The 27,469-nt window shown below is 49.5% G+C and overlaps 1 protein-coding gene across 2 annotated transcripts in view; it reads left to right on the top strand.

Moving 5' to 3' along the window:
• The window catches only part of LAYN (layilin), a 141,103-nt gene that overhangs the window by 82,578 nt on the left and 31,056 nt on the right, over window positions 1–27,469 (top strand). For both annotated transcript variants that reach the window (XM_069614309.1, XM_069614310.1), the window contains 4 exons: window positions 2,121–2,278; window positions 9,532–9,555; window positions 23,048–23,125; window positions 25,560–25,643. In XM_069614309.1, coding sequence (XP_069470410.1) covers window positions 2,121–2,278; window positions 9,532–9,555; window positions 23,048–23,125; window positions 25,560–25,643 — 344 coding nt within the window. The remainder of the gene's footprint in view (window positions 1–2,120; window positions 2,279–9,531; window positions 9,556–23,047; window positions 23,126–25,559; window positions 25,644–27,469) is intronic.

Raw genomic sequence — 27,469 nt, 5'->3', positions numbered from 1 at the left:
GCTCCAACACTGTGTCGCCCACTGCTTAGTGCATGTGATGCTGCTTTCTGTGATGTTATGTCATGTGATGTCATTCCCAGTAATGTCACTTCCCATAATGTCACCTAGGCCAAAGGTTGTCCTAAAAGTCTCGGGAGGATAGCTCAGGGGCAACGCGCATGGAGTAACACAGGTTCGATCCCCGAGACCGTGCTTAGAAACCGCTGGGTATTAAGTGTGTTATAAATAACCAATGACAATTACTAATTATCCCAACAGTGAATTTAAAAGATGGCACTCCTGGATGTATGTAGAATTAAAGCAAAGAAGCAGAAATGAGATGTGCATGGACAGGGGACTAAGAAGGATAGAGGTCTTTACGGGAGGGCAAACAGTCACGTGCCTGGTGTGCCCCATCTTGGGGGAGGCCCACATGCCTCTCTTATCTAAAGTAGTCAATGCTGTTGTTCACAATACGTACATAGGACACGCCCGGATATGTTATGGCGCGCTGATGAGGCACGGTTGCTTGTCTGTAATTGACATGTAAATTCTGTTCTGATCAAATACTCCTGTAATGCTTCCTCTGTTGGCTTTGGCATACATAGTTTGTCGGTTCACTACTGCACAACTCCTGTAGCATTCACACCTTTGTGTGAGAATTATAGTGATCATGTGCAACAGCTAAAGTTGAGATGCATTTTTATAACTGAGTGCTGTGATGGTTCAGCAGATGGCTCAGTGTGTTAAGCACTCATTGCAGAGAACATTGCAGCAAGGCCCACTCACCCGTTCCTATTTCTGAAGCTGATAAGCCTGGGTGTAAATGTACTTGGTTTCATAGCCCAATGGGTGCTATTATCACCAATAAGCCTGCACCAGATGGTGGTTGCTAAACAAACCAACATTGCCTCAGTTTGGTAAAAGTCTAGAAATTGGTTCCTTCACGGGGGTTATAAAATCTAGGAAGCCACCCCCAAATGATGAGCATAAAATGTTTGGCTTAGAGGTGATTAGGTACACACATTCAAGATTGTGAAACCAAAGCGTTCATGCTCACATCCTGGCTTTGCCAGCAGACGATATAGTGATCCTGGGCAAATCATTTTATAGCATTGACATAAATAAGAAAGCAAGCATGTACTTTGGGGATAATATAAGGTAACACCCAATATAATCGGAAAAAAAAACTGTCCATATGGATGTTTTGTTCGATTTTAGGGTTACCAATTAGGTCACGGCTGAAAGTACTGAACATGAGGAGCAAGGGCTGCGGGGGGTGTCCCCGGCTCCCCGTGTTCTGTATTTTAGGGATTCAAGGGTGTCGCCCACATCCTTAACATTGGGGCGGCACCTAAAAACTGCCCGAGCAGTTACATTGCGGGCAGTACGACCACGAACAAAACATTCGCAATAAGACAACCCAGATCCCAGGGCTCAAGTCGAGGGGACACGTGGGGGGACGGAGTCCAGCCACTTTTTTCACAGTGTGGACTCAGTCCCCCCCAGCCAAAATGAGAAATATTGAATGTCCTCTTTGAATTTATGAATTAAAGCCGACCTCGATGATCGAAACACAGTTGACAGGATTGCAGGCCGGACACTTCCCCACTGCACTATATAACTTGATGAAATATGCAAACAGCTAAAGGTGAAATGTCCAATTTCGGTACTGCAAATCCCGGGGAAAACATTAGTGTTGGTTCTTGGAGTTTAAAACATGCACACTTTTTAACGTTTTCAAAAACACTATTAGAAGAAAATATCCTCTTTTGGTTTTGTGTGTGTTGAATTTATGGCAAATGCCATTCGTCCCGTGCAATTTGGGTGGTTCCGCAAAGCCAATTTAATTAAATGTGCATATTTCAACTTGATATGCTAATTTCTGGTGATGTCACATCCCATTGCATTTGTTGATGAGTCCCCCCACTTTAATTCTTAGGACTTGACCCCTGCCAGATCCTAATATAAAGCTTTAAAATATTCTGTATGCCTTAATTTCTTTGTTTCTGTGGAGGGGGGTCCCAAAGGTGTCTCTGCCCCGGGGCCCAAAAGTGTTTAAGATGGCCCTGCTAAGAAGGCAAATATTTTGCTAAATGAGTAGCAATGGTCATATTCTTTCTTCCTTTTCGTTATCCCAGGAACTGGTACGTGGACGAGCCCTCGTGTGGGAGTGAAGTATGCGTCGTCATGTACCACCAGCCTTCTGCGAATGAGGGAGTGGGCGGACCATACATGTTCCAGTGGAACGATGACCGCTGCAACATGAAGAACAATTTTATATGCAAATACTCCCTGGGTAAATGACAAATTAAGTTTTGCAATCTAGATCATCCTCTCGGATGTATGAGGCTAATACTTGCAAAGAGACTCAGCTTGTTGGCTTGGATGTAAGAGAGGTTGAAGTGTGGAATACATAATATATTAATTAATTATGGCTTTTGCCATAGCATTTTCTAATCTACTGTTCATGGGCACTGAGGTAAATATGAGCAAGCCCATCTTCTAAGCCTATATTTAAAAACGAGAGGACCATAATTATACACTAGAGAAAAAAGGGTTAATTAAGGCTTATTGTAGTTCATAAATTCAAGCTTCTAAAAATATTGTCTTTGCAAATTGAATTGTAGGTCACATTTGCATGTATGCTCTTAGTTTAGTTTCTGCATGTTGTTTATGTCCATTGCTTTGCACTTTCAGCAGTAATAAATAGCCATTTTTGGGGAAATAACCGGTGGTGTCATTTCAGGATAATTATAGAGGGTGGAGAAAGAGACATCACACGACACTTGGCTCCGGAACCAACCCGGAGGAAGTTAAATGACATGAGTTTAGACTTGATGACTGCCACTGTGTGCTTTTAGAACCTTTAGAGAGAGTGTAAGGCTTGAGCATATTTTATTTATCATTGATTGGCGGCAGGCAAACCTATCCAACTGGTATTAGCATATTTGTTCCTTTTTATTTGACCGAATGTTACACTTGACCGTGTTTGTCCAGCAACATTCGATCTAATAAATACAAACAATTAGGCTAATACATACCCAACATGTGGCGCGTGGGTGTCCCCGCTCCCTATGTTCGTTATGTGTTAGCTTTGGGGGGCTGCTGGGGTGTCCCCAGCTTCCTCAATATTGGAGGCGGGGGACCGAAAAAAAAGGGCAGAAGTAGACCGGGCGGCGAGCATAGAGGTAAGTAGGGAAGGAGGACGGTGGGTGGAGGTGGGTTGGTGTGAGCTTGTTTGATCATCTTTGAATTGATTGCATTCGGGCTGTTTTTTTCAAACAGTTTGCCGCGATCAATTCTCAGATGATCAATCACCCCCAAGCCATCCAACTATTACCATTAGCTGAAGCTATACGTATCTTTACACACTCTTAATAACCAAAGGACAAACTTAGTTTACTGAGTAAGGAGGTGCATACTGTGAAGAGGAGGGGGCAAAGATAGATCTTTGAGGGACACTCCCTGGAAGGGAGTTTCACGAGCTAGAGAAGAAATGGTAGGCCACGCAGGAGGAAATCCAATCAAGGCTGGTGTTGAGGAAGCAAAGTATTGATGAAAAAAGGATGATCGAGCCAAGGTCACAGCGACATCAAAAAGGATGAGGATGGCGAAAAGATTGGAGTGGCAAGAAGTCGTAAAGAAATTGAAGATGTGGGTTATGGCCGTTTCTGAGGAGTGTCTGCTGTGGAAATCAGATTGGAGACGGATTCACCAATATTGTCCACTTCCAAGTATATGGTGGTCATTGGCTTGTAAACCACAAGACAGCCCACACACTCCGGAACCTTAGAGTGGTGTAGAAAACAGGGGGCTAGTTTGCAGGCTTATTTGGGTCAGCCGTTGGTTACTTCAAGATGAGGAAGTCTGAGGGCACCTAGGAGGAGACTAGAAAGATTCCAGAAGCACGTGACAGGTTTAAGGAGGAGGACAAATGAGGCCAGATAATGGGCACCTATTTGCTTGTGTTCTGGGATGCAACAAGATTGTCAGGAACACAAGAAGGGTTGGCAGAACAGAGAAAGAGTACCCGATCAGCGGATGCAGTATATCCGAAAGTATACGGGAATTAATGTAAAGGGAGGGGGGCAAAGGAGGGAGAGGGGGTGTAGGGAAATTAATGCAGCTAGTTTGTTATGCATTGATGACATCTTGAAGAGAGGTAGGTGTGTAATTCTTTGGAAGTGAGGACAAGAGTGTTATGGCGTCGACATAGATGAAGGCGCATAGTGCCCATGTGTTGGTCGGGTGGCTGGGGAGATTCAGGGTTGGTGGTCAGAGGCGGTGCGGGTGTGGGAAGAGGAGCCAGCAGAATAGTAATGCTATGACCAGAGGGATCCATGTCATTCCATCGACAGTAATTACTTTACTGTAATTTACTACAAAGTAATCACTTTGAAACCTTTTATCGAATTTTAAATGTTTTATTTTGGGGGGTCCCCCCACAAACCCCCATTCCCCTTCCTTACTCCCCTACCCAAATCCGTCCCCATCCACATTTTACCCCTTGGCCCTTAATTACCCATATTTTTCGATTAAGTTGAAGTATCGAGGTAATGACTTCGTAGTAAAGTACCACAAAGTAATTACTGTCGATAAAGGAACTTGATACTGATCAGGGAGCACACACAGTGCTGAGCTGAACTCCAGGAAGCCCTGCTCAAAGATGCTGTAGATAGCAAAGGGAAGAGTTCGGGAAGAGGATCTGACCTGTCACAGATAGGTGGCAGGGATTCGAGTTTGGTGCTATGGGTGGGGGCAGGCAGAGTGGGGGGCACATATAGTGAAGTGAATTAATGGGTTTTCTCAACTGCCGGGAATGTGAATAAGCTGGGCATCCGGAGAGGGTTCAAAGTGGAGTCAAGCGGGAGAGTGTGAACCTTGGTCATAGCCAAGAGTTTGAAGTCTACACCCGGTACCTCACAGGGATTTGGGTGTTGGGTGTAAGTCAGTAAAGGATGAGTTGAAAGTGAGAGTGCTAGTGTTGGGAGTTGGAGGCGATGTTGAAATGTAAGGAAACATAGTTGTAAAACAGAATGGAAGTATTCAACCAGCCAACGCTTGTAAATAGGCTTGAAACGCAAGAAGTTAAGGAAACGGTACTGCTTGCAATGCTTAGTAGAAGAATAGAGCGGCAAGCGCCAACTATATATCTACCTCAATAAAGCACATTATACAAGTGCGACTCCATTTTACATAAAGCAGAATTAAGCCCAGGCTGCAAGGGATCAAACAGGCCGAGATTCATATTCCAGCTAAAGCCAGAAGGAAGAGCGGAATCGAAACTCAGTAAGAAGCAGCTCATGCCTGGGAATTCGAGGTCAACCTAAGGAAGGGAGGGGAGCGGCAACTTCGAAGAGACGAAACTTCAGAGCATAGTAACCTGCCCCATGAAGGTCGAGATAAGGAGGCCCAGGCAGGTGGCGAGGCCGGAGGGGAATCAAATACGCTAAAAGAAGGAAAATGAAGCAGATTCACACTGAACTAACACGTGACCAGCCAGGCGCGAAGGGGTACCAACGTCTGGAGGAGGCCATAACTTTTCCCGATAAGAAGCTTCAGTTTCGAGGCCGTCCACAGCCAACTAATTGACACATAGCCCAAATGTACTGATTGATGGAAGGGAGGCAGGGTGAATCTCTGGGCACACCGCACCTGGGTGTCCATTCTGCATGCTGCTAATTACAGTGAAGATTTATGTCTAGGGGTGTAACCTACCCAATCACAATGGACCAAATAATCTAGGGTCCTATAGCTAGAAGAAACAATGAGACGTCGTACTTGTAGTGACGTCTATCACGAGTGATGTAGAGGGATGGGCGTAGACGCCCACCCGATAAGAGTTACCCAATCCTCAAGCTCTGTTACCATACAGATATAGTACCTATACTTAAGTTACCTTTTCCAACCAATAGAATTGTACGACAAACTTTTGAGTGTTACACGTCAATGATGACAAATTTTTACTATAACTATTGTTGTTAGAATGAAGATTGTGGAAGTTGAAGCGAGAAGCGAAATCGCATCATTGTAGATTTCCATTGTTTCCCCGTTTTCTGTACTCGTCATTAAACAGACTTCCCTTTGCCAAACCACTGAGTGTCCCTGTTGATTTGTGTTGGAGTAAGAGAATCCTGCACCCCATCCGCATCCTCCACAAAGTGCAGCTATCTCGTTCTTAAGGTACTCGAGGGTGAGATCTGATCCCATGGGCCCGTCAGAGGTCGCTCTGCCCTCCTGTACAGCTGCAAGTGAAGATGTGGGGAGCGGGAGTTCCACAATGGCCATCATAGAGAGGTAGTCAGGGAGCTGCAGCCTTCCAGAGCCCCAGTGTGAGATCAGTGGGGGAGATGATGTAGGAGAGGAAGGAAGGATGTCCCACGGGAGTGGGGCTCAGGGAGCTGCAGCCTTCCAGAGCCCCAGTGTGAGACCAGTGGGGAGATGATGCACGAGAGCCAGGAAGGATGTCCCACAGGAGAAGTGGTCATGGAGCTGTGGCCTCCCAGAGCCCCAGTGTGAGATCAGTGGGGGAGATGATGCAGGAGAGGAAGGAAGGATGTCCCACGGGAGAGGGGTTCAGGGAGCTGCAGCCTTCCAGAGCCCCAGTGTGAGACCAGTGGGGGAGATGATGCACGAGAGCCAGGAAGGATGTCCCACAGGAGAAGTGGTCATGGAGCTGTGGCCTTCCAGAGCCCCAGTGTGAGATCAGTGGGGGAGATGATCCAGGAGAGGAAGGAAGGATGTCCCACGGGAGAGCGGCTCAGGGAGCTGCAGCCTTCCCGAGCCCCAGTGTGAGATCAGTGGGGGAGATGATGCACGAGAGCCAGGAAGGATGTCCCACAGGAGAGGTGCTCAGGGAGCTGCGGCCTTCCAGAGCCCCAGTGTGAGATCAGTGGGGGAAATGATGCAGGAGAGGAAGGAAGGATGTCCCACGGGAGAGGGGCTCAGGGAGCTGCGGCCTTCCAGAGCCCCAGTGTGAGACCAGTGGGGGAGATGATGCAGGAGAAGACTGAAGGATGTTCTACGGGAGAGGGGCTCAGGGAGCTGCAGCCTTCCAGAGCCCCAGTGTGAGATCAGTGGGGGAGATGATGCAGGAGAGGAAGGAAGGATGTCCCACGGGAGAGGGGTTCAGGGAGCTGCGGCCTTCCAGAGCCCCATTCTGAGATCAGTGGGGGAGATGATGCACGAGAGGCAGGAAGGATGTCCCACAGGAGAGTTGCGAGGGGTAGATGAGGTTGAAAACGCAGGTCTGGAGTGGCAAGAACGTCATTTGAAAGAACTCCGTGACCTTCAATTTGACCACTTCATAGCTTTCTGCATCAGGACTGCAAAGCAACGAAGGTATTAGAAAGGTCTGCCATATTGATACTGTAGTTTAGAACTTCTCTTACCCGAGGCCCCAGGTAATATCAAAAAGGTTGCACGGGATGGTTCCAGCACGGACAGAGCCGTTACATGCTTTTTCTTAAAAACCATGAACACCTCCTTCGTAGCAGTGCAAGACAGGCTTCCCTGTAGCGAGTACTCCCTGAGGCTCCCAATTCTCCATATATAATCTCCGGGTACCTGTGCAAGACACGCTTCCCTGTAGCGAGTACTCCCTGAGGCTCCCAATTCTCCATATATAATCTCCGGGTACCTGTGCAAGACACGCTTCCCTGTAGCGAGTACTCCCTGAGGCTCCCAATTCTCCTTACATAATCTCCGGGTACCCGTGCGAGACAGGCTTCCCTGTAGCGAGTACTCCCTGAGGCTCCCAATTCTCCTTACATAATCTCCGGGTACCCGTGCGAGACAGGCTTCCCTGTAGCGAGTACTCCCTGAGGCTCCCAATTCTCCATATATAATCTCCGGGTACCTGTGCAAGACACGCTTCCCTGTAGCGAGTACTCCCTGAAGCTCCCAATTCTCCTTACATAATCTCCGGGTACCCGTGCGAGACAGGCTTCCCCGCGGTTAGTAAACCCTGAAGCTCCCAATTCTCCTTACATAATCTCCGGGTACCCGTGCAAGACACGCTTCCCTGCAGTGAGTACTCCCCGAGGCCCCCAATTCTTCTTACATAATCTCCAGGTACCCGTGCAAGACACGCTTCCCTGCAGTGAGTACTCCCCGAGGCCCCCAATTCTTCTTACATAATCTCCAGGTACCCGTGCGAGACAGGCTTCCCTGCAGTGAGTAAACCCTGAAGCTCCCAATTCTCCTTACATAATCTCCGGGTACCCGTGCAAGACAGGCTTCCCCGTGGTTAGTAAACCCTGAAGCTCCCAATTCTCCTTACATAATCTCCGGGTACCCGTGCGAGACAGGCTTCCCCGCGGTTAGTAAACCCTGAAGCTCCCAATTCTTCTTACATAATCTCCAGGTACCCGTGCAAGACACGCTTCCCTGCAGTGAGTACTCCCCGAGGCCCCCAATTCTTCTTACATAATCTCCAGGTACCCGTGCAAGACACGCTTCCCTGCAGTGAGTACTCCCCGAGGCCCCCAATTCTTCTTACATAATCTCCAGGTACCCGTGCGAGACAGGCTTCCCTGCAGTGAGTAAACCCTGAAGCTCCCAATTCTCCTTACATAATCTCCGGGTACCCGTGCGAGACAGGCTTCCCCGTGGTTAGTAAACCCTGAAGCTCCCAATTCTCCTTACATAATCTCCGGGTACCCGTGCGAGACAGGCTTCCCCGCGGTTAGTAAACCCTGAAGCTCCCAATTCTCCTTACATAATCTCCAGGTACCCGTGCGAGACAGGCTTCCCTGCAGTGAGTAAACCCTGAAGCTCCCAATTCTCCTTACATAATCTCCGGGTACCCGTGCGAGACAGGCTTCCCCGTGGTTAGTAAACCCTGAAGCTCCCAATTCTCCTTACATAATCTCCAGGTACCCGTGCGAGACAGGCTTCCCTGCAGTGAGTAAACCCTGAAGCTCCCAATTCTCCTTACATAATCTCCGGGTACCCGTGCGAGACAGGCTTCCCCGTGGTTAGTAAACCCTGAAGCTCCCAATTCTCCTTACATAATCTCCGGGTACCCGTGCGAGACAGGCTTCCCCGCGGTTAGTAAACCCTGAAGCTCCCAATTCTCCTTACATAATCTCCGGCTACTCGTGCGAGACAGGCTTCCCCGCGGTTAGTAAACCCTGAAGCTCCCAATTCTCCTTACATAATCTCCGGGTACCCATGCGAGACAGGCTTCCCCGTGGTCCGGGTTAGGAGGGGAGGGGAGGCAGTGGGTGGGGGAGAGGGGGCGGGTGGACGTGAGAGTATTTGACATTATGATTTGAAAAGTTTTACTAATGAATATCAGAAAATCAATACAATTTCACATTTAAAAGAAAAATGGAATCATGGATTTTTTACCAATTAGTTGAGCAGCAACCCTGCCCTTCCACAGACACGCCCCCACCTGGACACCGAGGCAACGCACGTGCATTACATGTATTAAGTACCTTTCCGTTTATGCAGTTTTTTGAGTATTAATTATGCATACTATTGCACTATCGTTATTCCTGCGTTTATACATGTTTAATGTTTGTGTTTCTTTGTTTTATTTAGAAAATGAGAAAGCAGCTCCAACAGGTGAGTGTAAAGTTGTGTTTTACGGCCATTTTACCGCAAAAAGTTTATTTGCATGTAAAAGCAGAACCACAACCAAAGTTTACACCGTGGCTTAGTCGTGCACACCTGTGCTGGCAACACAAAAGTAAACTGTGCCAACCCCTAGCCTTGAATGCCCTCTGCTGCCTGACCACAACTATAATATGACTTGTGATCCGTCACACCAGACAGACTCCTTCCTTGCCTCTTATCTCAGGCCAATATACAGCAGATTAAACACACAGACACGTTTGTGAGACCTTCAAGCATGCAGTCTTGTTTGAGGGTGTGCAGGCCTGTACCTGTGTGCAGGCCGCTGCCTGAATCTGTTGTTAGGGGACAGCCTAGGGCAGGGTTGTCAAACTCCAGGCCTCGAGGGCCAGAAACCAGGTGGGTTTTCAGGATATCCCTCATTAATATTCATGAGGAAAAATGTGCATACATTTAGAATTGGTGCATGCAAATTTATCTCATGAATATCAATGAGTGGTATCCTGAAAATCCAACATGCATCTGGCCTTCAAGGCCTGGAGTTGGACATTCCTGGTCTAAAGTACTTTACTATGTGGTCTACTTATGGGTGGGCCCATGAACGCCCTGTGATGGGCGGAGTGTAAAATGGTGGAGAAACCATGAGGCTGGCTATAGTCCAAGCGCTTTCAAAACATGCAACCTGCCAGCAGGCGCATGTCATTGCATGTATCTGGAGGGTAGGAGTGGCAACTGTGCTAATAATGCAAATTTAGCCCGGGCCGTGTCATTGGATAGAGCTTGAGATGGCTCAGCATCCTATTGGCTGGTGTGCCAATTGAGAATGTGCGACGACGAAGACCATGTAAGAGCGGAATCATAAGAGTGTAGGGTCAAGGAGAGGTGGGTGTTGGCAAAGGCAATTCTGAGGTGGGCTTCTTAATGGAATGGTCAGAGGGAGGCTGAAGGCCGGGCCAAACGGGTTCACGGGTGACCCCGCCAGAGCCCCAAGCATGATGGTGTCTTTCAAGAGAGGGTTCTGAATTACTAAGGTGACCAGTGAGTCATTGGGAGGGGGTTCCCACTGATATCAGTGGTGCGCCTCATAAAGTCATGGGCAGCACACGTGGAGAGTGGCATGCGTTGCCTAGATCAGATTCTTCTGGGGAACTCTGGGGTGCACCAATACCCTCAATTCCCAATGACTTACAAACCAGCTGGGATTACCTTCCTGGTCAGGCTGTGAGGCCACCATGGGATTCAGACACCAGCCCTCCCAGTCAGACACCAGCCCCACCCCCAGTCAGACACCAGCCCTCCCAGTGAGCACAGGCCCTCAGCTGATACCGCTGACCTCTAGGTCTCCATGCTAGATGCGCAAATGAGTATTATAGTGGACATGGTTTCTGGGGAGTAGCAGGTCCCCCAGATTAGTCTAAGGCCTCTGTATGTCCCTGGATCCTGGAAATTTAAGCAGTCTCCTGACCACATTTTGCAGCGAGCTGCGTTCACTTGGTTATGTGCCACTAACTGGGAGCGGTGCATTTTATCTGCCTGTGGCACCGCCCACTCATATACTGCATCCTAAGAGGGCATTGAGACCAGGGCTCGTGGGTGGATTGTGTTTATTTGGCCTCTTTTCGGGTAGGGAGACCGGGTCTGAGCATTGTGTCCAGGTGGACATTGATGGCCAGATTCTCAAAAATGAGCGCAAATGAAAAAAGCACACTGCATGCACTCTTTTCATTTGGGCTCTTTGCAGAAATGTGCAGCTCAACTTATTCTCAAAGGTGGCAGGTGCATTTCAGGGGGTAGCAGAACAGTAACGCAGATATGCGCTGGCAGCCCCCTTCAATACATAAGTGTTGGGAGCGTGCTCCTGAAAATAATGTATGACTGGCTCCCAGCAACTATGTGAGTGCTGGAACACTTTTCACAGTGACCGACCATTAACGGTCCTGTCACTGTGAAATGCAGTCAAATAAACATCGTTTGAAGGGTAGAGATGCAAGTTTCCCTCTTCAAAGACGGTGCACCCCTGAAATGAACCTCTCATTCATTGTGCCTACCCCTGTTCCTAGCCCAAAGTGGCACAGGGTAAGGTCTTTGATTTTTGGAAATTTCAAAGCACTTCCCAATTTTGGATTGTAATGTGCAAAAATGCCACTTTATTTGTGCAAATGTGCAACGGGAGATAAAAAAAAGGGCATCTGAATGAGCGCATCTAAGATTCAGAGATTCAGATCTCCTTTGCGGGTTGAGATCAACCTTTTATTGGCGCAAGTGATGAGATGCCCAGAAACACACATGTTTGAGAACCTGAGCCAGAATCCCTGTCTCACCCTTCCTCCGCTCTGCAAGGTTTCAGCAAAGTCCACTGGCGATTGGCCGACACGGTTTCCAGTGTAAAGCCCGGTGGTCTGGAACCACGCAGTACGCTGACTTTACCCTCCGCCGGTGCAAACGTGCCATAGAGGGGAGAGACACCTCGCCACACGTACTGTTGTGCTATGGGGGTGGAAGAGATGTGTGGAAGGGCTGGGGATGCTTGGTCTCACTCTCTCCGCATCAAGCTTTCGGCGGGGATTGAGGGTGACGATTCCTCGAGGACAGCTGCGATAACCCCAAATAAAAGAGGAGCAGTTCGAATTTAAGCCACTTTTTAAATTGATTCCGACTATTATTATTGTTAGTATTATTATTATTTTATAAGATTTATAAAGTGCAGACTATGGCCCGAAAGCGTCTAGCCGCTGAGAGGGAGAGCAGCTCACACACAAGAAACATGCCAGAAGTAGACTAAGATGTAAAGGACAAACTGGACAGGTGCGTCTTCAGAGTCTTCCTGAATGGGAGATATTCCGCCAAGCAGGGGCGTTTCTAGGGGGGGGCTAAGGGGGCTACAGCCCCTGATCTTTTGCTTGTAGCCCCGTATAGAATCTCAGGAGCTACAGCCAAAAGACTAGCTAGCCCCCAACCGTTCCGACATCAGCTTAGCCCTGGGTCTTTTCCAGACCTAGCAACTCCCCTGCCGCCAAGGCTCTCAGATATAACGGAAGGGCATACAGTCTGCCATGAATCCGTACATTTTTTACAGAACGCTTCTGGCTCCTTACGCAATTACAGAGAAGCGCCATGTTTAATTAAGGCTTTGAGGGTCGGAAGAAAAAAGATTAAAGAAGCATTCAAAATATATAAACAAAGAACAAAACGGAATTCATTAAATAAGGTTCCAGATTATTCTGGTAAATGAAAGGGGTGGTTATGTTATGATTAGTTAACACATTTCTTTAAAGTGCACGTTCGCCAAAGGCATCTTGCCACTAATAAACCAAGAGGGAGTAAACGTGCATGCCACCAGGCAACTAAAATAAGGGAATTTTTAGGGAACGCCCCAACATGAGATGATTCTTTGTGGCTCTAACTGCCCGTGGCACAGAATTCCACAGTTTAGCAGCAGCTACTGAAAAAACACGTCCGCCGCCTGTAGCGTAGAATCACAAGGAGACGGCTATCCTGCGAACGAAGAGCCTGGGTCAGAATTGAACCAGCCTGTAGTGTGGAATCACAAGGAGGGGGATATCCTGCGAACGAAGAGCCTGGGTCAGAATTAAACCAGCGTGTAGTGTGGAATCACAAGGAGACGGCTATCCCGCGAGCGAAGAGCCCGGGTCAGAATCGAACCAGCCTGTAACGTGGAATCACAAGGAGGCGGCTATCTCACGAGCAGAGAGTCCGGGTCAGAATCGAACCAGCCTGTAGTGTGGAATCACAAGGAGGGGGATATCCTGCGAGCGAAGAGCCTGGGTCAGAATCGAACCAGCCTGTAGCGTGCAATCACAAGGAGGCGGCTATCCCGCGAGCAAAGAGCCCGGGTCAGAATCGAACCAGCCTGTAACGTGGAATCACAAGTAGGCGGCTATCTCGCGAGCAGAGAGTCCGGGTCAGAATCTAAGCAGCCTGTAGCATGGAATCACAAGGAGGCGGCTATCTCACGAGCAGAGAGTCCGGGTCAGAATCGAAGCAGCCTGTAGCGTGGAATCACAAGAAGGCGGCTATCCCACGACCGAAGAGCCCGGGTCAGAATTGAACCAGTCTGTAGTGTGGAATCACAAGGAGGCGGCTATCCCGCGAGCGAAGAGCCTGGGTCAGAATCGAACCAGCCTGTAGCATGGAATCACAAGGAAGCGGCTATCCCGTGAGCGAAGTGCCCGGGTCAGAATCGAACCAGCCTGTAGCGTGGAATCACAAGGAGGCGGCTATCCCACGAGCGAAGAGCCCAGGCCAGAATCGAACCAGCCTGTAGCACGGAATCACAAGGAGGTGGCTATCCCGTGAGCGAAGAGCCTGGGTCAGAATTGAACCAGCCTGTAGCGTGGAATCACAAGGAGGCTATCCCACGACCGAAGAGCCCGGGTCAGAATTGAACCAGCCTGTAGCGTGGAATCACAAGGAGGCGGCTATCCCGCGAGCGAAGAGCCTGGGTCAGAATCGAACCAGCCTGTAGCGTGGAATCACAAGGAAGCGGCTATCCCGCGAGCGAAGTGCCCGGGTCGGAACATAAAGCTGAAACTTAGCCTGGAGGTATTCTGCTCCCTGTCCGTGCAAGGCACGATGGTATATGTTTGAAACCTGTGAAAATAGGGTCTTGATGTTGTCATAAATCCTACACGATCATTCATGTGGCTGTGCTTCGCTGCATTGTTAGGAGTCGTTTAATTTCAGCTGGTTAGATAGGCCAACCAGCTAAACCCAGTCTTCAGAGCTCTGTGTAAAACCCGACAGTCACAAGTTCACATTCCAGCAGGGCCGACTCAGCTCTTCTTCCTTGCTGCTTCGATACAACGAATACCGTTAAAGTGTCAATAATGAAAACACGCATTGTTACACAGGGCCGGGGCTATCAATAGGCAAGGTTAGGCGCTTGCCATTATGTTGGAAATGTTAGAGCAGCAAAATGCTGCATTAACACCTCCCCACTAAATACTGCCTTGCCTGTAGTGATAGCACCGGCCCTGCCCTGTTGTTATACTGTCTGCAGGCTGGCTGTAGAAGCAGCAGACCAGGTGGCGCCATGAAGGTTGGGACTTGGGTCGGGTCAGGGTCACCAGTGGCATGGGCGTGTCAGCGCTGTCAGCCCGCCCGCATCGTTATGTGGGGGCCGGCCGCCGATGCGGCCGCAACGTAAGGACGTCCCGGACGTGACGTCAGGGGAAGGGGAGGGGCGGGGGGGAAGTTCGGCAGTTGCCGCCGCAGTCTAATAAAGGAAGGTTCTACACACTCCCGGCTCCCGCGTGTCATTGCCGCGAGGCCCGCGCGCGCGTTGCGCAATACGCCGGCCCAGGCCCGACAATGGCGACGAGGTAAGACGGCCCACTAGTGCCGTGTGGAGGTCCGCAATCGTGCGGCTCGGCGCGTCGGCGCACCTCCACAACGTGTGACGGCGGGGAGCCGCCAACGTCTGACGGCGGTGTCGGACCACGCTGTACCCCGCGCACCACACGAGCAGACACTGCCCCACAGCCACAGCAGGGGTGCAGGAACAGCAGGCACTGCCCCACAGCCACAGACACTGCCCCACAGCCACAGCAGGGGTGCAGGAACAGCAGGCACAGCCCCACAGCCACAGAAGGGGAGCGGGAACAGGCACAGCCCCACAGCCACAACAGGGGTGCAGGAACACCCCATCGTCAGAGGCACACCGGTCGCGGTAAGCGGATCAAGATATCGGACACCGCAAGCACGCCTGCCTCATCCACAGGAGGAGCAAGCACCGCAGCAGCCTCGCCAGGAGGTGGCAACGGCGCTCAAGGCAACAATCCGCCCCCTCACACGGAAGGAGGAGCAGCGCAGGTGATGCACATGCCAAACCCCTTTGAAATTAGAGACACTTCAAATTTGGGGCCCCGTTGGACGATATGGCTCAGGGACTTCAAATTTTACACGGGGACGATAGGACTAACCGATGACGCAAGATTGAAGAACACGCTGTTCATGGCGGTTGGGCCAGCAGTGAGAGACATAGCCGGAGAGCTACTCGACGTTGACACAGTAACCTACGGTCAACTCCACACTAAACTATCTGAATACTTCGCTCCACACACAAACGTCGACTATGAACGTCACGTATTTCACACGACCAGGCAAGAAAAGGGCGAATCCATCGACAATTTCGTGATGCGCCTGCGCATAAAACTAAAACACTGCGAATTTCACAGATATTCAAACGAAGAAGCTCTCAGATCACAGGTGATCGCAGGCTGCCTCTCGCAACCTTTTCGTAAACAGCTCCTGCAAAAACAAAGGTCACTCGAAGAGATCCTAGCACTGGCTCGCATGGAGGCCGCTGTTGACTCACAACTGGACAACCTGGGGAAAGTCTCCATACAACAGCCAGGAGAACCCGCAGAATCTGTCAACAAACTATACGCAAGCCCCAGCCAGGGTAGGAAGCGCACAGAGGCCACCTGTTACAAGTGCGGTTACGAATATCCGCACGCCGGGGACTGCCCGGCCCTGGGACAACGATGTGCTGCATGCGGAGGCATGGACCACTTCAGGGCCACGTGCAAGAACGCCCCCATGACTGCACAGGGGAGACCCCGAACTCAAGATAGACACCGATATAGCCGGCAGAGCCCGCCCAAACCCAGAGGAGAGAGCGACAGGAAGCCGACAAAAAGAGGGGACAGCAGCAGATCCAGCCACTACTCCCGGGACGACAGGCGCTCGTCAGAGGACACGCGTCGCTCCCACAGAAGACGATATGTCCGCTACATAGAAACGCGATCCCCCACCAGCAGCGACACCCCGTCTTCAGGGGATGACCTGAGGAAAAAGGGCTACGTGTGGGCCGTCAAGACTAACACGACAGCCACACAGCACAGTCCCATACTCACATTGAATGTAAACAACACGCCGGTGAAGTTTCTCATAGACACCGGGGCCACGGTGAACATCATAAATGAACAAACTTATGAAGCACTGACTCCACCTCCCAAAATCAAGAAAGCTGAAATAGACATTTACCCGTATGGATCCACGACGCCTCTACCGTGCAAAGGCACCATAACAGCGTGGTGCTCTCACAAAGATCACTCCGCGAGAATCCCACTACACATCCTCAAAACAGAAGCTGACAGTAGCTGCATCCTAAGCTTCAGGACAGCCGTGGAGATGGGCCTGGTACACATCCTCTATCAGCTGATGGCCCACAAGTACTTTGCCAAGCCGGAGATAATTGAACAGACTTTCCCTAAATTATTCCACGGCCTAGGAAAACTAAAACACCGGAAAGTACACCTGCACATAGACCCACTCGTTAAACCAGTAGCCCAACACTACCGCGGTATTCCATTTAACATTCAAAGACAAGTGGAAGAAGAACTGGATAAACTGATCAAGATGGGCGTTATTGAACCAGTTTCGGGGCCCACCCCCTGGGTCTCACCCGTCGTCCCAGTCCCCAAAAAGTCACCGGACGGGTCCATCCGCTTGTGCATCGACATGCGCCGAGCCAACACCGCCATCGAGAGAGAGAGACACCAGGCGCCCAGGATCACAGATATGATCCACCTCCTACATGGATCAAGAGTTTTTTCAAAACTGGATCTAACGAAAGGATATCACCAGATCGAAATTGCAGCCGAATCTAGATACATCACCACGTTTGTCACCCACCTTGGGTTATTTCAGTACAAAAGACTCAGTTTCGGCATCTCTTCGGCGGCCGAGATCTTCCAAGAAGAGATTCACAAAGTAATTCGACACATACCAAACTGTCTGAACTATTCAGATGACGTCCTGGTGTACGGCAAAACAAAGGAAGAACACGACAGGGCGCTCCACAAAGTATGTCAGGCGATGGAAGAGGCCGGCCTCACGCTAAACAAGGCGAAGTGCGAATTCTCCAAGGGATCGCTGAGATTCTTTGGTCACATCTTCTCGGAGAAAGGCATGAGGCCGGACCCGGAAAAGGTAGAAATGCTGAACTCTGCCACCCCCCCCGTAAACACAACGGATCTGCGCTCATTCCTGGGCCTAGCCAGCTATTGCTCTAGATACCTAAAGGACTATGCCACGGTCAGCAACCCCCTTCGACTGCTCACGCGAAAGGACACTCCGTTCGTATGGTCAAAGGAGTGTCAAGAGGCGTTCGAAGCCATCAGAAGCGCCATTTCACAGGCAGAGGACATGGCGTATTACGATGCCCGACGTGACACCGAGGTAATTGTAGACGCCAGCCCGGTAGGCCTTGGTGCCATCCTGACACAAAAAGATCCGGAAGACTCGCGAAACGTCCACATAGTCGCGTACGCCAGCAGGAGTCTGACAACCACAGAACAGGCATACTCCCAGGCGGAAAAGGAAAGCTTGGCGGTAGTATGGGCCTGCGAATACTTTCACCTGTTCCTTTTCGGCAAGAGATTCACAATAGTCACGGATCACCAGGCCCTCCTGACTATCTACGGAAACCCCAAAGCCATCATGCCACCAAGGATAGCCAGATGGGGCTTGAGACTACAAGACTACCAGTTCACGGTAAAGCACCAGCCCGGAAAGGAGGACAATCCAGCCGACTATCTCTCTCGTCACCCCACGGCATCCACGGTGTCTCAACCCTCCATCGCGGATGCGTACATTAACTATGTCATTCACCACCTACAGCCGCTACCCATAGGTTGGGCAGAGATAGCAGCTCAATCGGAATCAGATCCCGCACTACGCATCGTTAGACATTGCCTTCTAACAGACAAAAGGGCCCTCATGAGGCAGCAAGCGAAGGCAGAAGCGGACGAAGTCAAGGAAGAAGTTAAGGGACTACATCTAGTCCATGACGAATTGACAGTGGTGGAGGGCATGGTACTGCTAAAAGGGTGCAAGGTCGTCATTCCGAGGACACTCCGAGAGAGGACAATACACTTGGCCCATGAAGGACATCGCGGGATAGTGGCCACGAAACGGCTTCTCCGGCAGAAGGTGTGGTTCCCGCAGCTTGACAGCCAAGTAGAAACAATCATAGGAGGATGCCACATCTGCGCACAGGTAGCCCCGCCGCCACACCCAAATCCGCTACAAATGTCACCGCTTCCCACTAAAGTGTGGGAGGAGCTAGCAGTGGACCTGTTCGGACCATTGAATGACGGCACACACGTCGTGGTACTCATGGACGAACATTCGAGATACCCCGACGCCCAGATTGTGGACAGCAGCGCAACATCGAGCATTATCCCCGCCCTCGACCGGATGCTGTCAGCGTACGGGATTCCCAAAGTCATAGTCAGACAACGGCCCCACCTTCATAAGCCACGAGTTTCAAAAGTTTGCACGATACATGGGATTCCAACACCAAAGGATAACACCCCGGTGGCCTCAGGCAAATGGCATGGTCGAAAGATTCATGACCAACATCAAGAGAACACTACAGATTGCCCATATCCAAAACAAACCCTTTGAGCAGGCTCTCAATCAACTGCTCAGGGAGTATCGTCACACGCCACACAGCACAACCGGCATATGCCCGGCAGACCTGCTATTCCGGAGGCCGATCACCACAAGGCTACCAGAGGACCCAAGACCCAAGGGTGCGACAAGCCTTGAACGAGAAGCAAGAGTCAACGACGAGAGGAACAAGGCGCAAATGAAGGAAGCAACGGACAGAAAGAGAAGGGCGAGAGAAAATTCCATGCAGCTAGGCGATGAGGTATGGGTCAGACAACCCAAGCATAGGAAGGAAGAAGCGACGTTCGCACCCGACCCCCTCATCATCACTCATAAGAAAGGAACAATGGTCACAGCACAAAGAAGCGACTGCACGTCCATAACCCGAAACAGTTCACAGTTCAAGCGGGTAAGGCCCCATCATGGAGAGCGGTGGGAATGGGACAGAAACAGTGACGGAAATGGCCTTTCAGAGGAACCATACCAAGGAGACGCCGAGGAGTCGGAGACAGAAAAGGAAGGTGCAACCCCTGCCCGAGACTGCTCGACACCGTGCGGGTTGAGACGCCCGCAGAGGAGTCGCATCAAGCCGCTCCGCCTGATAGAAGAAATGGGGTAAGGAGATAGGAGCACCCCTCATGTTAAAAAGGGGGGAGATGTCAGCCCGCCCGCATCGTTATGTGGGGGCCGGCCGCCGTTGCGGCTGCAACGTAAGGACGTCCCGGACGTGACGTCAGGGGAAGGGGAGGGGCGGGGGGGAAGTTCGGCAGTTGCCGCCGCAGTCTAATAAAGGAAGGTTCTACACACTCCCGGCTCCCGCGTGTCATTGCCGCGAGGCCCACGCGCGCGTTGCGCAATACGCGGCCCTGTGCATTAGCGCGCCACCAAGCACCGCCTGCGCCCCCTCAACCGATTGTCGACTCGATGGCATGAGTCAATGAATGCTGCAGTGCATTTTGCAGCCTGGCCAAGCCCCCTGAGCCTGTTAACTGAATTGGTCTGGACTATCAGACGTGGTGGCCGCCTGCACACCCTGCACTAGCTGCAGCCTTTTGCTGTGCAGTGTGCCAGGCTAGTGCCCGTACTAGGCCACCTGATCCATCCTGGTGGCGGCGCCCCCTGGTGTGCATGTGAGAGCGGCCCAGGCTGTGCTGTGCTGAGAGTGAGAGAGTAACAGTCTGACGCAGGTGACAGAGATGCTGTGCTGACTACTGCCGACCGACACTATGGTGCATCATGCATGCAGTGCCCATCAACCCTCTCTCTGTCATAATTAAATGCTATGCCTGGTTGGCTGGCAATGGCTCAGGCTGCAGACTCTAACAGTAACAGCCCTTCAGGGGTGGGGGCGGCCTCCAGTCTGCCGCTGCGGCTTACAGCAATATTATGGAAAATAACAGGATCCGTTTTTAAGCATTTACTGATAATTTGTTATTGTTATAGCGCTTTCGCTGTATGAGTTGCTCCCATCATTAGCATAGACTGCATGATCTTTGTGCCCTGATGCAAGTGTGTACCTGGATACGACTCTACCCCTTGTCCCGCTTGGACACTCGACCCCTACTCTCCTCTCTCAGTTGCACACTGCACGGTCCTTGCCGCCGGCCGACCATATTCTTGCATGCAGCATGCCGACTTTGCAGTCCCTGCCTCGCTGCCCCCTCTGTGCCCTGCTCCAGTGTTTTCATCCCAGTCACCTCCGCCCTTCTGTCACTGTCCCACTCCTCTCCTGTTATTTGTTGCCTGTGCATTTCCTTCTTTACTCACATCCTCCCTTGCCCTTAGTACTCACCGCATTCCCCTATTTAGTCTTTCTGCCCACGTGCCTTTGCGGCTTTGCTCCGTCTCTGCCTAACACCCTCCATCCTTCTGCCATGCTCCCTGGCCCCACCTTTGTGTCCACAGCACTGTGGTTGGGATGCCATCTCCCTTTCTCTAGTCTTTATGCCCTTCTGTGTCCTTAAGTCCACCCCTCTGTCTGGCCTCTTCCTTCTGCCGCCACTCACCTGCCCCTATGCCTTATTCACATATTACCATCGCTCTATCCTGGATGTATGTGTGTGTGTGTCCCTGTCTGATCCCCTCATGTTTCCAACACCCCCTTATTCTTTCTCTTGTTTTCTGTTCTTGTCCTCCTGTCCCGTTCCCACTGTTTTCTTCCCACATCTTGCAGCAATGCCCCCCTCCTTGGCTTGTTGCCCTCTCACCTATTAATCCGATAATCTAATGCCCAGTAAATGTAGTCTCCTCCGTAATGGTCATGCTGGGCGGGCCGAGTTGCCCCATCTGCCTGTGTGGGACACTTATGCCTGTTTGAGCTTCCAGTGTTCCCTTCGACTGCTCCACGGATAAAAGGAAGGTGAGAGGTGGCTTAGCAATAACCAAATGTTAGGGTTACAACGGTCCACGGAAACATACAAGATCCCATGCAGGGGGGGCTGCTGAGAAGATACCCACGTCTACAACTCCCCCGTTTGCCCTTCTTTTCGAGCCACAGGCTTTCAGTGAACTGATACCTTGAGCTGACCCACATTCGTTTGTTGATTTCATTTTATGCATGCTAGCCTAGAAGTTAGCCCCTCCAGAATTTAAGGCTGTGGGGCGTGTTGTTGGTGGGAGGGGGGGCAATCCAATTAGCGAAGCCGGCCCGCAAGTGCCACAGCTGCCTTCAGCCCTTTAACCTGGGAGCATGCTTTTACATGAGTCAGGCCTTTAAAAAAAAGGGGGAAGAAAAATGAACAGTTCATCTTTTTTGAAATGTGGAAGTGGGGTTTGTTTCATTAAGTTTGTCTACTTCTCCAATTTCAATTCTCAGCATGTGTCCTTCCTTGTTTTTGACATGCCACTTGGTAGAGCTCCACAGATGTGTTTCGAATATTTTGAGCAACCTATTTTACTGTGTCAACGTTTTAAGATTTCCTCCTGTGGTCATTTCTTCTCTAAAAGCGAATTGGGCATGTTTTGCATAACATGTTTCCATAACCTTCTAAATTGTATATTGCCAGATTCACATATGAGCCGCAGTAGTTTCCCAGAAAAGCCAACCAAATGTTTTTCTATGTTTGTTGGTGGGGATTTTCTGTAAGGTGGGTCTTTGAAAGACAGTGCCTCCTATTTGGATGGATCGATGGGATATGTGTGTCAAACTGCTGAAGGGAATGCATGTAATTTGGCTGCAGGAAAACTGGATCAGAAAACGGGATAAACCACAATACCAAAATTGTGTGATACTGAGCAAATCACAGTTGCTTTCTGTCGCTCAGGCCCCTTGAGTGTCTACATTGTGAGTGCATAGACCTGGAACCTACGTGAAACATATTTAGGTACAAATATCACCCAATCAAAGCTGGCACTCATTTATCATCCTTGGAAGGATGAAAGGCTGAGTTGGCCATGCCGGTATCCCAACATGCACCTGCAGATCACACACAGATTGCAGGAGTGAGCGCTCAACCCACTATCTATTTTGTGGCTTATTCTCCTATGTTTTAGTTGCATTTCTAGGAGGATCTGTAGATGATTATTCAATCCTGTTCCCAAACGCCTATTCCCCAACAGCCGTCAGGATGAATCTAGGAGGGGTTTCAATAGCCTTCCCAGGAAATGTGGTAAGGTAACTTAAAACTTATTTATAAAATTGGTAAATAGCTGCCACAAATCTGGTCTTTCTACAGCTCATCACATTGGATGGAAGAGGACTTTGCGGCACTGTTTCACTGAACCAAGCCCTCATGCACAAGTATATGAAGGAGTAGAAGGGGGTTTGTGGCAATCGGTAACAAAATTAGGATGGTTGGTTGAGAACGGTTAGGATCTGGAGTGGGGGGGCGCCAATCTGACACTTTGCCTAGGGTGGCAAAATTCCTTGCACCGGCCCTGTTGTTACAGCGCTTAGTTATGGAAGGCATCCGGCATTGAGCGCTATATTTACAAATTGGGTATTATTATCAGTTTCCCCATTTGAATAAACATTTGAAAATGATCAATACATATTTGTGAACCCCCTCGGCAGGTGTACAGTACAGATCGTACAGTAGTTAAATTGTGTGTTTTCCTCCCTTAGAACGAGTACCATTGAGACCAAAAAAACCTGAGGAAACCCTGAAAGAAGAAACAAACAAGACAGTGACCAGCGGGAAAGGTACTGCCGATACCAAGGATAGTGTTTTTAGTATGTTATGCTATGTTATTTGTCTTTTATACTGCACAATTCACCACCATAGCGGTCTTAAAGTGCTGAGTCCTTGTCCGTGAGTGAGCGAATTGTGACCCCACCTCCCATGGTGTTAAGTGCGGGAAGAGAAGAGGAGGGGACAAAGATAGAAGCAAAGGCTACGCAGTTGGAGAATAGGTGAAAGGAGTGTCCATTTGGGTAACAAACCTCTAGGGTAGCCTAACACAAGGTGTAATGAACGTGTAAGCAAGGATGTGCGTAAACAACAGTATCTGGAAAGAGTCTTAACTCAAAGTAATGCCAGGGTACCAGCCTGGCACAGCCTTGATGCCAAGACATGCCTGACTTCAGGGAGCTGGGCAGCACTTTAGAAACAACACCTGGTGCAGTGTGAGCTGGTGTAAAGCGGGAAGTATAAAGGTGACGAGGAGGTTCCAGTATATAGGAAACGTCTCGGTTGTATAGATGATCCTATCCCTACACCTTCTGCTTGGATCAGGGGTGCACAACTCATTTCACTGGGGGGCCGAATGTACCATACAAATCCTTTGCAGTGAGCCGAACTATCAGTGGGGAAGAGTGAGTGGTAGGAACATCGGTGTATTGATATGATATATGTTATTTATAACGCGCTTAATACGCAGAGGTTTCTAAGCGCGGACCCAGGGATCGAACCTGTGGTGCTCCGTGTCGTCTTGCTTCCAAGGCAAGCACGTTGCCCCTGAGCTATCCTCCAGAGACATTAATTTGTGTAAAATAATAATTGTGCGTTTTAAGGTTTACTTTTTATTACGTTTTACGGTAACACGTGATACGTTGCCTTTTAATGCTTTTACCACTTTGATTTGTCTTATGGGACTGAAATCCTGCTTTCAAATAGAAGTAAAAGTGCAAGTATCATGATGCAAAGACAACATCTGGGCCACAGAAGCTTCACACACCCAACATGGCAGACTTGGTGACTGACTGAAGGTCAGGCAACACTTCATCCTTAAACTCATGTGACTTGGAGGGCCATAAATAGGGTCCTGATGGGCCACATGCTGTGCTCCCCCGGCTTAGATAGTTCAAAGAGTGGCTCTTTTAATTGTAGAGATTTCCCAAAATCCTTATGGGGTTCATTCCAGCCCCCACCCTAACCAATTAATTCAATCCTGTGTTATGTTGACCTGCCACTATGGTCCCGGAGAACACTCTAAGTAACGTTCCAAGGTCTTAAGGTCACTCCTTTAATTTTGTGTCAGGTTCTAGAGCCATTGTCTGGATTATTGTGCCCAGTCCTGAAGCATTGAGACTAGTTCTAGAAGCCACATCTGCAGCACTGCGTTCATGCGTAATGTCCATGACTGGGACTATTGCATCCACTTCTGAAGGGCACATCTGGAGTATCCTCTCACACTGCACAGGTGTTATGCAGACCATTGCCCCAAAGTCTCAATGTCAATTATAGTGCATTAGGTCTGGTCTAGAAGATCACAGATGGAGAACAGTGTCATGTTCTGGAGACCTCAAATGACATATTATGCCATGTTCTCGAGGCCCCATTAAGATAGATTGTTCTTCAGGCAGCACAGGTAAGGCAGAGCTTGTTACTTTATTCAGTTACGTCAAATACGCACATAAGATGACAGGACAAGGACAGGAGCAGGAAGGAAGACCACTCGCTCCCACCAATCAGGCTACGTGGTTTCAACTGCCTTGGGTGGAACACTCACACAAGACAACATTCCAACTCATCCAACATTCTACACATGACATGACTCAGTCGCTGACATTATTGTTCTGCACACACTCAAGCCCAGTCATAACACACTCAAGTCCAGTCATAACACTTCCTTCCCTTCACAACCAAAACACAGCAACATAGCATGCCCCACCTGGAGTATTGTCAGGTTCCGGATACCACATCTGGAATGTTGTATCAATTTGTTTCATGGGTGGGCCACCAAAATGGGAATAGGTACTGGGCATGCAAGGATGTGGATTGGCAGATAAACAGTCGTTCTTCGGTCACAGCAGGAGACTGCACTAAGGAGGGGGTCAGAGATAGCACTAATAGGGGCTGATGAAAAGGAGAGTGAATTCATGTAACAGTTTCCCTGCAGACATGGCGGAGGCAAAGCTAGTGAAAGGATTTGACAACATTGATGGGGCAGAAAATGGAAAAATGCATTGCGTAAGCAGAGGTAAAGCTGGAGACCATGTACATTCTGTGAGTAAACAGCAGGTGAGAATTGAGCAGAGTGGACGCTCCTGGCACTTCTGTATGGTGATGTGGGTCTGTGGGTCATATGCTAGAGTCCTCACATAAACACTGTAAGGATTGTCTAGTTGTAGAAGGTTAGAATGAAGCACAGTTTAAGAAGTCTAATGCCCACAGCCATGTGTTTTGCCCCCACAGATGCAGACAAAGTGCCACCAAAGTCCAGAAACCCTGGAGGTACGCTGAAGGAAGACACGAATGACACAGTGAAGGAAGCCAAAGGTGCAGAACATGCTTCTAACGCCAATAATGTCAACAAACCATTTTAGGGGCCTTCACACCACCATTTAATTCTCCGAAACATGGCATGCATTATATTACATGACTTCCTTAAATACATCTACAGGGATGAGTGTGATGTAGTTGTGTTCCTTTTATTCCAAAAGGAGGAAAACCAAGAATACATTTAACTTATTTCTATCCAAGCACTCCCTTTCTTGCAGCCTCCCCAGGTCCTTTGCCTTACTCTGCCCCGGAAAGAAGCTACCGATCCTTACTCCCTTTCTTGCAGCCTCCCCAGGGCCTTTGCCCTACTCTGCCCCGGAAAGAACTACCGATCCTTACTCTCTTTCTTGCAGCCTCCCCAGGGCCTTTGCCCTACTCTGCCCCGGTAAGAAGCTACTGGCCTTTACTCCCTTCCTTCCAGCCTCTCCAGGGCCTTTGCCTTAATCTGCTCTGGGAGGAAGCTACCAATCCTTACTCCCTTTCTTGCAGCCTCCCCAGGGCCTTTGCCTTAATCTGCTCTGGGAGGAAGTTACCGATCCTTACTCCCTTCCTTGCAGCCACTCCAGGGCCTTTGCCTTACTCTGCCCTTGGAGGCAGCTACCGACCCGTACTCACTTTCTTGCAACCCCCCACCCCCAGGATCTTTACCTTACTCTGCCCTGGTAAGAAGCTACCAACCTTTACTCCCTTCCTTGCAGCCTCCCCAGGGTCTTTGCCTTACTCTGCCCCGGTAAGAAGCTACCGACCTTTACACCCTTCCTATCAGCCTTTCCAGGGTCTTTACCTTACTCTGCCCTGGTAAGAAGCTACCAACCTTTACTCCCTTCCTTGCAGCCACTTGCCTTACTCTGCCCCTGGAGGAAGCTACCGACCTGTACTCACTTTCTTGCAACCCCCCACCCCAGGATCTTTACCTTACTCTGTCCTGTGAAGAAGCTACCAACCCTTACCAGATTCCATCCATCACTGCCTCCCTGTGTGTTTAACAGTGGTGCCATCAGAACCTGCTGCGTGCACCTCCTCACTGCGGTCATGCATGCACTGACAGTCTGCATACCCATCCAGCACCATTTCTCTGTTTGCTTTAAACCACACCACCACCTATTGGCAAAATTGCCCGCACGCAAAAGTGTTCACAGACATACACAGATTTTTGAGCTTTTAAAGTATGGCACTAACATGAATTATAATGGAAAAATAATTTTAATTGGATCCATTTTTCAAAATATGTGTATATACATTTCCTTCAAGCATTTGTCTCAATATGATTGGAAAGTCACGTAATTTGCACGTGTTTTGGGGCACAAATATGAAAAACTCAAGAAGAAGAAAAACACGTTTCATGACACAGATTTGTTAAAAAGTATCCCAGAATTAAACTTTAATTAGAACAGTATCCCCAAAACATTTAGGTGCCAACAAGTGTTTGTAGCTATTTTTCTAGAACAAGATGAAATGTGCACTTTTTCAAGGTTTGTTTCCCAAAATATTTTTCATATTGGCACAATTCAATCAACATACCAGATTATGCCTCTTATATATATTTACACCTGCAACCAGTGCATCATATGTCAATCTAGACCGCTGTCTTTCTCTCCGTTTCAAGGTTTGTTTCTCTGTCTCTCTCTGTCACTATTCCCGCCCCTCTCCCTGTGCCCATCCCCTGCCTCTGTCATTTCATTGTCTCTGTCTTCCTGTCTCTATGTCTCTCTGTCCCGCAGTTTCTTTCTTTTCATTTCTCTCTGTCTTTCCCTTGTTTCTCTGCCTCGTTCTCTTTGTCTCTTTCTGTTAGTTGCTCCCTGTCTATCTCTCTCTGTGCCCGT

The sequence above is a fragment of the Ambystoma mexicanum genome, chromosome 9 (genome assembly GCF_040938575.1).
Source record: "Ambystoma mexicanum isolate Mex_15411 chromosome 9, UKY_AmexF1_1, whole genome shotgun sequence".
Classification (NCBI taxonomy): Eukaryota; Metazoa; Chordata; class Amphibia; order Caudata; family Ambystomatidae; genus Ambystoma; species Ambystoma mexicanum.
The sequence above is the reverse complement of the archived record's forward strand: the minus strand, read 5'-3'. Positions and strand labels throughout refer to the sequence as shown.